We start from the raw sequence: 14,073 nt of genomic DNA on the forward strand, positions 1-14,073 counted from the left end.
AGCCCACCCAGTCAGCCAGAATAAACAATGATTAACAATAAAGTTCTGTATGTCCAAAGGGAGCTGCAGATTCAGCTAATGACTCCATGTAGGTTTATTACTATTTGCAAACTCTTTCAAATGTCTTTTTATGCATTTATTCTAAAGAATATTGATTAAAGCTACTTAAATATTTGATCCTCTGATAATGCTCATGTACTTTACATTGATTCCTGCCCCCTGCTAGTTTAATGCCTGATTGCAATCCAAATCAAAACTTGCATCCAAAAAGTTCTTATATCAAATCATCTTTTAAAAACAAAAATAGTGTTTTCTTGTTTTCTCTAGTTCTTCCTTGATGTTTGTCTCAGGCTCCAACAGGAAAACACTTTTGTAAACCCTGCAGCATTGTGGGCCTCTGATGGCAGATGGAGTTAGTTATTGAGACTTCCATTTGACTCTAAATACTGTGCCCCCGGTCAGGCAGCCATGTTGGAAGAGCTCTGCTCTAAGGTCCCTTTCAGACAGAGCAGGTTAAATAAGAAGCGCAGCCTCATCTGTTGGCAGTGAGGCCCCACTGCAGCACGCACGGGGCTACAGTCTCAGGTGGTCCAGGGAAAGACTTCCACTTCAGCTCTATTTCTATCTTTAGAGAATGGTTTTGAAGAATTAAAAAAACATTTAAGTAAAGAATCGGCGCTATTATATTATTTTTGTGATATTAAAACTGACAAACACAAAACAAATTACAAAAAGTAATAAAAACAATAGAAGAATATTTGCATTTCTGCAGATTGATTTTACATTTATTCGCAGGATGTTAATAAATTGATGATATCACTTGTAAGGGTTTTATTGCATTTGTGACCATGAGCGTTATCAACCTCTACTCACAGTTTGGTGTGTGTGTGTGTGTGTGTGTGTGTGTGTGTGTGTGTGTGTGTGTGTGTGTGTGTGTGTGTGTGTGTGTGTGTGTGTGTGTGTGTGTGTGTGTGTGTGTGTGTGTGTGTGTGTGTGTGTGTGTGTGTGTGTGTGTGTGTGTGTGTGTGTGTGTGTGTGTGTGTGTGTGTGTGTGTGTGTGTGTGTGTGTGTGTGTGTGTGTGTGTGTGTGTGTGTGTGTGTGTGTGTGTGTGTGTGTGTGTGTGTGTGTGTGTGTGTGTGTGTGTGTGTGTGTGTGTGTGTGTGTGTGTGTGTGTGTGTGTGTGTGTGTGTGTGTGTGTAAAAATCTGCCCCTGGCACAAAGACGGGAACACAGAGAAAGATTGAATATGCTGCAGTAGAAGCAGTCAGAGCAGAGGAGCAAGGGATTACTTCTCTGATCCAACTCATTACAGTGCTCTACAATCCAGACTAAGAAAACAGGATATTAGAGGATCATTTCCTTTCAAGAAATGCTTTCAAATTCATGGTTTGCTCAGCTTTTTAAATATTTTTGGTCAGAGAAATGAAGATATCTTTGCTTGCTTTTGTATTTGAATGAAATATGATCTTAATCCCTCTTCTGGCATTTAAATAAACACTCATTGGCATAATGGGGGCGCCATAACTAAAGGTCAAATCCTGAACTGTAACAACACATCTGGTGTGGTTTTGAAGAAGCTTGGTAGTCACTGTAGAGCGCCCACTGGAAGTGTGAATTGTTGAACTTTAGAGAAGAGGTGAGCCAACAGTCTCCATGTTGCTGCTGCAGCTTAAGGCACCTACACACCAAGCTGGCACCAAAGAACACGTCCAGACGGAACACGACTGTTGTCGCCTCACGTCTCCTGCGTCTTGGCCAACAGTCACACCGGAACACACCGCAAAGACTTCAGCCGATGGCATGCGTGAGTGGCAATAACTCTCCTTACCAGCAGGCGGCGCTAGTGTGTATTCGTCATTCAAAAGGGGCAACAACCGGAAGACAGACTGCGTGATACAAACTTCATCTCTGAAGCAGAAAGAAACTATTTAAGCATTGTGACTGGCAACCTTAAAGTACTGCTGCTACCACATTCCATGCATCAGTAATTATAATCCAAGATTATATTAATATACAACATCATAACACTGACAGGCAAATTATTTATCATTATGTACATCTGTATCCTCTGACTTTTATTGTAGTATAGCTAATTGTATCCGCATTCTAATGTTGTGTTATCTAATGGCTGTAGTATGAAGGTACGAAATAAAGTTTTGTATTTTGCAGTAGCGGTAAAAAGTGGTTTATTATCAAATGTAGAACTGTACAATGTAAACAATCGACTAAAATAGAATAAGATAAAAAATAGTAAGTAGCCTAATAGGCCTACAATAAAAAACAAAATAGCCACATCGTCCAGGGTCCTGTCCGTTAAATACTTGAAGAAGCTATTGTCCACCTTATGCAGGAAGTGTGGCAGCAAATTAAGTGGCAACTGAGTTGGTCTTCGATTTCTTCATTCCAGATCGCCATGATGTAAAATAAATGATTGCGTCAGGTGAGATGAAAATGAAAAATAATAGCCGTCTGTGTGTACCTTCTTCACTTCCGTTTCGCTTCTCATGCACTGATTCGCTAAGCTGAAAAGCCAATCAGAGTGATTTATTTTGCCGACACACCAATCTGAGTAGGGCGACAAGACGCTTATCGACGGCCCGGCATCTATCGATGGCTTGGTGTGTAGGGGCCTTTAAGTGAAACCTCAGCAGTTAATGAGCAAACGTCTGATGTGTTTTGATGTTTTTTCCTTTCAGAGAACCAGGAGCCCTCGCCGCCGACTAGGGCCCAGATCAAATATGGTGAGATTAAATGTGACGCACGCACTCACAATCATCTATGTTTTGGAAATAAACCGCAACCTGAAACTCCTCCATGAGTATTTCTATGTCAGCAGTTCTGATTTACTTTGAGTAGTTGATCTCTTTTTTTAAGTTTATGTTGGAAATCAAGCTGACCAGACATGAATTAGCTTTTGTTGATTCGATATATAAGATATCATTCTATCATATACCAGTTTGTACTGTAAAGTCAGAACTTCGGTTCAATAACCGACCTAAACATCAGACTTATCATTTTAAGGCAGAGCTCGCAAGAAAAAAGCCATTTTCAAACACTATTTACCCACAGGGGGAAACTATTGAGACCACCAGGGGTCATGTGGAGTAGGTCAATATTAAAAAGGGTGAAATCCTCGTGCCCTAGAGATTACTAAACAAAGAGAACAGAAACAAAAAGAGTTGGATTTGTTGTGTAAACTGATGAAATCTTATAATCCATTATTGGATATTCATATGGCTTTCAAAATAAAAGTATTGATTTATAAGTATTATTTGTGTATTGTATATGTAATATATAATGCTGCATGATAGAATAAAGAAAAATGCTATATTATCCTGTATGCTCAGTACAATGCTGTGGCTCTATGGTTTTTAATACATTATTTTCCACAATAGAAGCATGCAGACATTCGTCATATCATCAGCCTGAGCAGTACTCTGTGTTTAGTGCTTATCATCTGATAAAGTTCAAGCTAATATGTGTAGATTGATGAACATGATGGGAACCTGCTAGACATCTCCATGTGAGCATGTTTGCACGCTGACAATAAGTCCAAGCTCACAGAGCAGCTGGCTTTGATTCTCCAAACTCTACTACTTCCTCTCATTAAGTATGCAATACTGTTCAGGCCGGTCTGTTCTGTTTATTCATATACTTTGCATGTATTGACCTCATACAGTTCAACACTTCAATAACTGATCAAAACTGTCATCCTCTTCCTGATTTTAAAAATAGTTAAACAAAATTTCCTTCACCTATATGTTTGAAGTGAACTCATGTGTTCGTGTTAGAAACAGCACATTAAGCTGAAGGATCAACAGGATTTCTGCAGTTCCCTGATAGCAAAGTTCTCTGTTAATCCTTCTTCCTGTTTCTCTGCAGTTCTGTTCCACAACTGTATCCCCTTTATTGGATTTGGTTTCCTTGATAATGCCATCATGATCGCAGCAGTAAGTGCCTTTTATTTACACAATGATGAAGCTTATTTTTGACTGTAATGAATTGCCTTTATGATTAACAAATGCAAGTCTCCGTCAATGATGTATCTTCTTCTGTCTTCCTGTGTTCTTTCTCAAACTCTGACTCTGATGAGACCCCTCCTCACTCTCTCCTCTCCTCCAGGGAACACAGATTGAACTCTCTATCGGAGTCACTCTCGGGATCTCCACCATGGCTGGTAAGAACATGTAGAGAATCTGTAGTCGGGTCACCGTGAAATTAAAATGGACTTTATTATCTTGTTTTAATATAGTTTGCTGTACCTAGCCTTAGGTTACAGCAGACTCATCCTTTAGGCTACCTTTCATGTATTGGTTTATATGGGTAAAGTTACAAAGCATCAGTTGTAAATGTATGAACTATTCAGATCTGTGTCAAACTGAGCCCAATTCAGTTAATTTGTGATAGGTGTTTTACATTTACAGATTACACATTTAGACACAGAAGGTCTATCTATCACACAAGATGCACTGTGGCTCCATAATTCAGGCTGTAAGTCACAGTATATTCCAGAAGCAATGCCTCCTCTTCCATCAGCCATCACTAAAGCCATGTTTCTACTTCTAAAGCCTGGCTGATGCCACCAGTTGTATAAAGTTGCACTGAAGAAGCTCTCCTGGGCACCGCAGCAGTTTCTTGCACACCGCCTGTTGCCATCATGGCTGCTGTTCTGGGTCTCAGGTCAGGTCTTTATTAGGCTGTGAAAATCATAAAGGCTCTGGTGCTCGTCTTCTCCCTTTTGCTCAACACTAGATTATTCTGTTTCCATGGATACTTGGCTCCAATTTCCTCTGCAAAGTGCAAATGGGGAAACAAGGCTCTAGATCAATAGCCCGTCTTTATCCATCCAGGCGCTGCTTCATATTTGTGTCATCATCATCCAGCCTGCAGTGATGCTCAACGACTGATTTGAGAGCAGACTTTTTCTAGCTTTGAACTCTGACTCCTGTGTCATCATCAGCACTTTACTGCCATATGCAATCAGTCAGAGGTGCTGGTGAAATGAGGCTGTGAGATTGTATCGCTCTTTCACTTTTCTATCTCACTTCTTTGAGGGAAACTTGGACTGAAAACTTCCATCTGGAGCATTAGTTCCTGCTGGAAACTCTGCTAGCATCCAGCGCTAAGCACCGTTGCTTTTGGTGCCTCCAGAGATCCACTCAAAACAAACACATACTTAACACCTTAAGTTGAACTAACCGTGAACAAATGTCATTTCTACCGCATTGTCAGCCATCCCCTGTGAAAATCCAAGCCGCAGCGTGAATGACTCACAAGCGTTGTCGACGTTATACATCTGAAGCTCGTTCTGCTGACAGTCTTAACGTGAAGGCAGATGGAAAAGGAGCTGACTGGTGTCTTGGAGGGTTTCCAAAGGTGCTCTTTTATCTGTGAACTTGTAAACACCTTCTCTCACTCCTACTGCTCTCCTCTTGCATTGTGCTGCCATACTCTATTGTTTGAACTTCTCTCTCTGCTTTTCATCTTCTTGCATATACGCATTTATGTGGGCCCCTTGGCACAGCACATCTTTAGGTACATGCACTTCTTCGTGTGGGTGAGTTTCTGAAATGTTGCTGAAGCGTGGGCATTGTATGGACAACACAGGCTCTAGAGGTGGATAATAGCCTAAATATCAGCCACTTATTAGTAGATTAAACTTCAATTACTCCTTGAATCTTTTTTCAGGCACCTGCACAATGGCAACAGACTAATGCAAGTAGGCCAGACATCTTTTTCTCTTTAGACGTCCCCTCTTCCTGGGGGACCCTGATGCTTTTCTAGGCCTGATGGGATATTTCCCAGCTCCCCTCCCGGTTTGACTTTCTTTGGAAACCATCTCAAGATAATTATCCAGGATTAGGGATGGGAACGATTAATCGAATATTCAAAATTATTCAGGTGTTCAAATATGAGTTATGAATATTTTTATTGTAATTTTTTTTGGGGAGGGGTGCCTAAGTTGATTACATTATGATCAAATGGAATAATTCAATGTATATGGCTGCTGCCCCTCCCTACACGCAGATCACGCAGACTCAACCTCATCTTATGCCCAAATTCCAGATGAGAGGGTCTTCTCTACAGCTGGCCTAATTGTGAATCGCCTCCGCACCCGCCTCTCCCCTGAGCAGACATACTCATATTCTTAAACAAGAATGAGTATTGAATAGCTACATTCTGTAGATAGGCCCTGTTATATGTTGTTGATCTCTGTTGTAATAGGGTTACGTTACCCTAACCCGTTATGTTGTTTGTGTATGATCCCTCTTTCATTTAAAAACCAAGTTATGTTTTAAGCATGAAAGCTGTAGGCCTATTGCTGTAAACTGTTCAAACTGTGATCACCAGTTCAATACATTTGACAAATTCAACTTGGTTTCTATACTTGTTTGAACATGTATTTATTTATTTTTCCAAATTAAATAATTTTTCTTTTTTTTGGTACATTTTTTTCCCCACATTTAAAAAAATTATAATTGTAGGATAAGTACATTTCGGTTAATCGAATATTCGAACATACATTTGCTTTCAAATTCCCATCCCTATCCAGGATGCATCCTGATCAGATGTCTGAACCATCATAACTGGCTCCTTTCATTGTGACCGAGTAGTAGGTGTAACCCGAGCTAATAGTGGTGCAGCTAGCATAGCAAGGGCTCCCTTGACAACAAAAACTCAATAGTATTTTTTCATTAGATTTCTAAGTATCGTATAAAATAAGATCTGTGGCAAACACACGTTTATGATACTTGCATGTTTTGTTGGCATCACCACTTTTAGGATTTTTGAAGCGTAAATGACAGTAATAAAAAGCTAAAGTTAAGTTATAAATGAATTACACCACATTAGTAATGATTTACTAATTTATGCCAAAAAGTGAAGACATTTTTCTTATTTCAGGCATCAAAACTCTAGACCTCATGAGGGAGCCCAGAAGTGCTTACATGCTAACTCATATCCAGGCTTTAGGACTCATTCCTGCACCACTCTTAGGATGTTTGCATTATTAAAAATATTTCCTAAAGCACCATTATACTAGTTTCTGTATTTTTGCGATTTAGCGCCCCAACAGTTCCAGAGTGGATGAATGTATGCACCACTTTAGAATATGTGGACAGATCTAACATTACGCCTGCATTTTATATGAATCCATTAGAATAGCTAATGAGTGGTTATCTTTGCTAACACAGCCAAACATCAAGCAATTGCCACAACACAAGACAAAGCCAGCCAATATCACGAAGCTAATACCCATTCGACCTAGACCTCAAAAAGGGATGAAAAGGTGCTTTAAATCCCTTTGAAAAATATCAGTAAATTCTACATTTATCATGTGATTGTGATGTGCATTATTTATCCGTCACTATGTGTGTGTTCCTCAGAGAACAGCAGACATCAGTGTTCCCTCTTTGTGTTTGTGCAGCTGCTGCGTGGGGGAACCTGATTTCAGATCTGGCCGGTCTCGGGTGAGCAGCATTATGAACGCTCTGATGTGTGATTTGTTAAGGTTGATGTATGAAGTCTTTTGAAGAAAGGTGCTTCAAGGTACACTCTGTGTTTGCTGCGTTTTCATTAAAAGAATGAACTGAGGTTTCTTTGTGCTCTTGTTCAATCAGGTGGGATTTGAGTTGTTACTACTTATAATTTTCATCTCATCTGCTGCTCTATCTTTACACATATTAATGCTTGAGTTTATTTTATTTTTATACTTTGTTGTTTTGTCTCCAGGAGAACGACTTTGTTTTCCATCTTAAACCTGAGGACTTTTTAAAAATAATGAACTTTTGATAAGGGAGGTTAGATAATCATTTTTAAACAGTCATTTCAACGGTAGCTTTAGTTTCTGCAAAAGGTTTCAAATAAGTGAAATTATTGGAATGTTGGGATGGTTCATGATTTTTGTCAATAACTCTACACAAATATATTGACACAAATATGTGTGCATGCAGTCTTGCAGGTTATGTGGAGGTTCTGGCGACCAAATTTGGGATGCAGGGTCCAGAACTGACGCCCAAACAGGCGGACATGTGGCAGACCAGGGTCAGCTCACACATGGTGAGAAACGGATTCATTTATAGCTGCTAAATAACATCTAACACATGTTTTTAACTGAATTAAAATTGTTCCATGATAAATAGTTATACAAATATTTGTCTGGATATATTTTTCACAAGGAAAGAAAAATCTACATTTGAGAAGGTCAGACAATTGCAATATGTGCATCTCTAATTTGATGACTTCAACACAAAGCCAACAATTGGGAGATGACTACAAGGAAATAGTAAGTAGTGTTAAATGGGATAACATGGAACAAAGGTCCCGTGCTGGAGTGGAAGGGCTGATGTTGCAGTTTAACCTCAGAGGCAGTGTACTCCGATTTGTTTCTTCTGTGAGGCACATCAAAGGAAATGTTTTAAAAGGAGAATCCACAGGTATGAAAAGAGAGGATTTGAAAAGCGGAGTAAGATCAAAGCGATGAAAAACTCATGTGGAGATGACTTCAAAGTTAGCATGCAATGACTCTATTCTGCACACTGAAACATGTCTCTGGAGCCGATGCTGTGCTTCTCCTCTGTTGCACAGCTATCTGAGATGCTAACAGGCTGCTATGTCTGAAGACATGTAATACATCGATTTGATTCTAGGCCTGTGGGTGAAGGTTACTCTCAACAGGATGATATCATTTCCTCCTCTCCTCCTGCAGGGTAAAGCCATCGGAGTGTCCATCGGCTGTATCTTGGGGATGTTCCCGCTGTTCTTCCTGGATGATGATGAGGACAAAGAGAAAGCACAGCCCCGCATAGACACAGTGTCACCGTCTTCATAACCAGCCACTACACTGCACACTTACAGACTGGATACTGCTGATGTCAACTTTAAAAAAAGAACAAGTATTTACAGCTGGATGTTTCTCTGTCTTCCTGCTCAGGCGGCATTCACACCTCTTCAGTCTGTAAACCATTGCAAGCTGTTTGTGTTAGCTGATGAGATTCAGTTCACAAGCCCTTGTAGCTTCTTCCTAACACCAAGCTGTGTTCACTGTCTGCTCAATCAACACATGCCATCTGTTAACTGAACATGTCAATACAATGGGTATTCTCTCATTTCAATTCATACATTTGACACGTTGAGAGACAGACGCTCCAGGGACCCATCATCCATTCTTCTTTTTCACCATGAGAAAACAAGCTTTTATTTAAAAGGAACAACCTTTGATTGATTTGTGATTTGTGATATATATCCACATAATGTTAGACACTTTCAATAATAATATTGAATGAGCCTGTCTCAAGCACTTTTCAAATCTTACATTTTCTTAAACAATTCTATTATGTAGTCACAATCACATATCTGATTCAGGTCTGTTTGATCTGTACAGCATAGCACACTGTCCTCAGACCCCTCAGCAAGTAAGGAAAGCCCATCCCCAGTACTAACAAATGCATCTTAAACTACATTCAGCCTGTTTTTGTTCTTATCCAATCATTAAGAAGTCAAACATTTTCCCCATTAGTTACTTAAATACAAAGACATGGTGGAAATGAATCTGAGTCTCAGCGTGGATTCATGCTCTCTCGTCAGCAAATACTTTAATTACACGTGTGCCAACAAACTCAATTAAATACAGTCTCCCCGTCAATAACAGGGCCACAAGCTCACTTTTTAGTACCGCAGCAATCTCATGTATACTTAGATTCTTGCATGCAGTGTAGTACTGTGTGTACACATTCTAATTGGTGAGAACGGCACCACTTACCGGATCAGTGCTCTACATTTGCAGATTCCTCAGTATATGAATCCATATCAAGGGGGAGGAGTTACCGATGCAGAACGTTGCAGCCTCCTTAGTCCCAGCCTGAGATCCACTAACTGGAACCTTTGTCCCCTGTTGTTAAGAGCAATCAATAGTGTAGATTAGAAGCTCATTTATTCTTAGAAATTAAAAGATTTGGTTGTCATTGGAAACCAATGTGTATTAAGTCCCAGTCTTTGACACAGTTCAAATAGCTTTTGTGAACGCTGCCTGCGCGGCTCTCAGGATGGGAAGTGCTCACAACACCTGCACACTCCAGCTGGTTCAAATATCAGCTTCAGCCACAGCAGGTTCATAATAATATTCTTTATTAGACCCCCTCCTCTTGTCCACAGAGGGGTGTGAGTTGCCATCACACAGAAACATCCAGGTGTGAGGGGTCCCATCCTGACGGTAGAAACATGCAGCATGTTCAGGAACACTACTTCACGTTCAACAGACAACCTGAGGCTTGTGTCCTGTCCTTTTTATTTTGAACTAACTTGTAAAGCAGTACATGGAATATGTTGGGACACTCTATACACAAACCATGTAGGGTCAAAAAAGGAAAGCGTTTCTCAACGTTCAGTGCCCACTGCTACCTCGATGGGAATGTGTGTCTGTGTTTTGCATGAAGAACTGATGTAGCTCTATAATCAAATATTTCCTCGTCAGATGGTTTTTAATATGCTGGAATATCTTCAAATGTCTTGTTGAAGGAGGATCAGTGGCGAGGCTCTGAAACTGAAGTTGCTCATTTCAGTTTTGGGCTTTACTCTTTGTTTTCCAAGGTCTTCTTTGTATCTCTGCTCATCTTTTCTCTTATTTCTCTTAAGGACGCTTGATTTGGACCCAGCCATCTGTGTAACGCTTCTCTTCTTAGGTTTCTGCTCCATCAGACTCGTAGCTGCAGATGGTTGGATTTGCCACAAACAATAAGAGCGTGCAGCCTCAAACTGTCTAGCATATACCACGAGTCCCTTCAGTAGGTTTTATTGATTTCTACAGCTCAGACCTTGTCTTTTTAAAATGTGTAGTCTCTCTCTCTCTTTGCTTCTCTCTCACTCCAGCTTTCTGCTCATATTCAAGGTGCTTTTTGTAAATACAGTGAATCCAATTGATCCTGTTGCTGGCTGCCTCTGAAACCAATCCCTATTCACTCCTTATTTCAATTTCCATTTTGTAATGGTGCAACAGAATATTATTTTCACTTTTGATTTTTATGGATCAACAATTATTCATTCTTTGAATCAGAAAAATATATTTTTTTTGAATTTGTCTAGGATCCCCAACATTTATTTTTCTAAGTAATTGCCTAAAATACAAGAATCTTACATTCTAAATACTCACATTTTAGAATGACACTACTTAGGATTCTTTATGTAATATGTATGCACTATAATTTGCTCTAAAAATATCCCACAATGCATCAAAACAAAGTAGAGTCCACGGCAATTATGTTTTGATTATCCTAAATAGCAAAGCCTAACATTTGATAGATGCTTAAATAACATTTCTACCACACTACTGCTGATGCATGATGTTTTATTGTCCCATAAATGAATGTTGAAATGGAATCTCAAGCATAGCTTTCCCCCAGTATTCCTGATTACTACATATTCAAAAGGAGAGAAATACTGCTTATTAGTCTACATAAACATATCAACTATAGGTATATTGTTGCACACAATTGTATAATAATTTAAGAGCAGTAACATTCTGGTGTTGCTCATGGGAAAATATGTATTTATTTGTTGCCTTATTTCCTCTTTGCGTCTCTGCAGTTGCAACAGTAACATGAAGGGTTAACCCATCAGTGCATGAGTGACTGAGGGAGGGGTTTCAGACTCACACCACACTTTGTTTCTATGAACCCTCAACTGGCTTTGACACTAGCAGAGCACGCTGGCCAGGAGGAAGGACAGCAGGAGTTATCCAGCCTTGAAAGGTTTGAGAAATGCCTAAACTCTAAAATGTTGTGATATTGATTGTGATGCAGGGAGGAGACGTGTTCATCTTCAGAGGGATGAGGACACAAATCCTCAAGTGGAAAAGGAATGAAGTGCAGGAGATGATAAGGAATGTTGGGAAATAATGGAACCTCTGAGTTCAGACTGACTGGAGACAGAAATGTTTAACAAATATTGTAATGAGTGGTTGGATTTCATATTTAACTTTGTCTTTGGTTTTACTGTAAAAGCCGCGAGGGAGTTATCGTGCAGAACAAGAAGCAATATCTGTTTTGAATCGTGTGCTAAATAAGGAGTAACTAATTAATAATCAATGTTCTCAGACACTTGATCTTGAATGGTTTTGTATCATCTCATGTTTATATCACGTTGTGTAATGTTTTCTAACAGGATGTTCAGGCCTGTGGTGAACACATTTGATTGTTTTGTATTCCTCTAGAGATTTTGAAGCATATGAACAAAGTATAACCTCTTAATGAATGCTGTGTTGTGCTGCCATCTTGTGGACCAGCAGCTGTGCACTGATACGTGTATGTACTCCAGCCAGTCATGTGGAAGGACTGATTATACAGTATGCATTGTGGAACATAATGTGCAATTTAAACTCATGTAATAAATTTGGGAGTGTTACCTCTGACTCTGCAGGTTGTGCTGAAGCTCTGTTTTTCTTCTCATTCGGACATTGGACATTGGAACTCACTAAGGAAGGTTGAGGGCAGCAGATCTGAGGTCAGATTGTGTACGACTGTCACAGAACACACATCCACAGTAATGCATCTTATAATGGACCTAGCATGCTATTTTTTTAGGCAATAGCATAGGTCTCAGATATACAAATATATAAAAAACATCTTTATGAACTGTTTTGCTCAAAATACCGCACAGATCACCCATTCTAGCCATGCCTCATATTCCTCTATTTCACTTCCTGTTTCAAAAGTGCTGATTTGGGGTATAAAGCTTAAACAAAACAAAAATGTAATAAAAAAGGAGGGGGCTGAGCTCATGTGGGACCCGGCAGCTACTGTCTAAACTAAATACTGCGGTGATGAAACGCCATATCATGGATTATCAAGGATTATTTCCGAAACAGTATGGAGCTCAAAGGCTTTTCTCTTGCCGGTTATACCACAAGGTGAGTTCCTTTTTATTTCCTGCTTCTTCACACATGCTCTGTGCAGTACAGGTTAGCTCCGAGTGTTAGCGATGCTAATGTAAACACCGACCATATTACGTCCAAAACAGTCAGGCATTGTTTCTGATAGGGCTGTGGGTGTAAAGCCAGCCCACGTTTAAGATGTTACGTCAGATCGGACGCACATCTGGATCAGCTCCGTTGTAGCCCCGTTTTTTTAGAGATTTGGGTACGGAGGAAAAGAGAGGGTTTTAATTTCTGACGCTGCGTGAGTTCCCCGACGCACCGGGGACACATTTATGTATAGAAGACATCAAAGGTACATTTTGCATGATAGGTCCCCTTTAAAGACTGAAAGGTTTTCTTGATCAGCTCCTTACTTTAAATTATGGGATCAGAACCAGGGTTAAACATATTAGGAATTAGCTTCGGTGTTTGGTGGTGCCAACATAAACACATTAAAAGGAAATACATTTTAAGAGAAAAAACAGAACAATTGCAAAAACTATTAAATATTAACAAATAGAGAAATATTTACAAAGAATACACATTTTAAAAAGTGAGATTATGACAAAATACAGAATATTATATTTCTAAGTGGAGGGCTGTACCGGAGTGTACATTTCATAACTACTCTGCTTTATGTTTTGTGCATTTATTATTTGAAATGTCGTATTAATCTAATACTTAAATCATATACTAATTACTGCTGGTGTTTTTTTTTTTTTTGCTTACTATTAATCTAATCTTCTCAAATTGTGCCCACAGTGCTGATGAAGTGTTTTAGATTTCATTCTAACTTTCTTATAGTTTTATTCACACTAAAAGGGAAACTTCCCCACAACATCAACAATAAATGTTGCTCTTTCTTACCTGTATTTCTATTAATGTACATAGTGTTTAATGTGAGGAACAGAGTGTTGGAGATATTGGAGGTCTGCTCTCTCTCTAATAAAAAATGTAATTTTGCTTGTGGTGCACAATGATTATGAAAAGCCAAATAGCCAAATAACTTCTCAGAACTTCATTTAGGAGCTGTTTACGTATAAGTACATCTACCATCCTCATCACTGCGCAGAAGGATGCGCTCCAACACCAAAATAACCCACATAAAGAAAAGCACTAAAGCTACTGTCAGAGGAAACACCTGTTTGATTTCAGGGTGAATTGA

At 39.4% G+C, this 14,073-nt stretch overlaps 1 protein-coding gene across 3 annotated transcripts in view; it reads left to right on the forward strand.

The window, feature by feature from the left end:
• Nucleotides 1–12,409, forward strand: part of tmem65 (transmembrane protein 65) — a 32,641-nt gene extending 20,232 nt beyond the window's left edge. The window contains exons 2-8 of one of the 3 annotated variants that reach the window (XR_013803152.1): nt 2,698–2,742; nt 3,884–3,951; nt 4,124–4,178; nt 7,428–7,470; nt 7,954–8,059; nt 8,709–10,782; nt 11,797–12,409. Coding sequence is in view for 1 of the 3 variants with exons in the window: in XM_079653584.1 (XP_079509710.1) it covers nt 2,698–2,742; nt 3,884–3,951; nt 4,124–4,178; nt 7,428–7,470; nt 7,954–8,059; nt 8,709–8,831 (440 nt within the window). In the remaining 2 variants the exon portion in view is untranslated. Of the gene's footprint in view, nt 1–2,697; nt 2,743–3,883; nt 3,952–4,123; nt 4,179–7,427; nt 7,471–7,953; nt 8,060–8,708 lie in introns of all 3 variants that reach the window. The other 2 variants (XR_013803153.1, XM_079653584.1) reach the window with 2 other exon arrangements.
• The last annotated feature ends 1,664 nt before the right edge of the window (nt 12,410–14,073 follow it).

This window comes from Notothenia rossii (genome assembly GCF_949606895.1).
Source record: "Notothenia rossii genome assembly, chromosome: 10".
In the NCBI taxonomy this organism is placed as follows: Eukaryota; Metazoa; Chordata; class Actinopteri; order Perciformes; family Nototheniidae; genus Notothenia; species Notothenia rossii.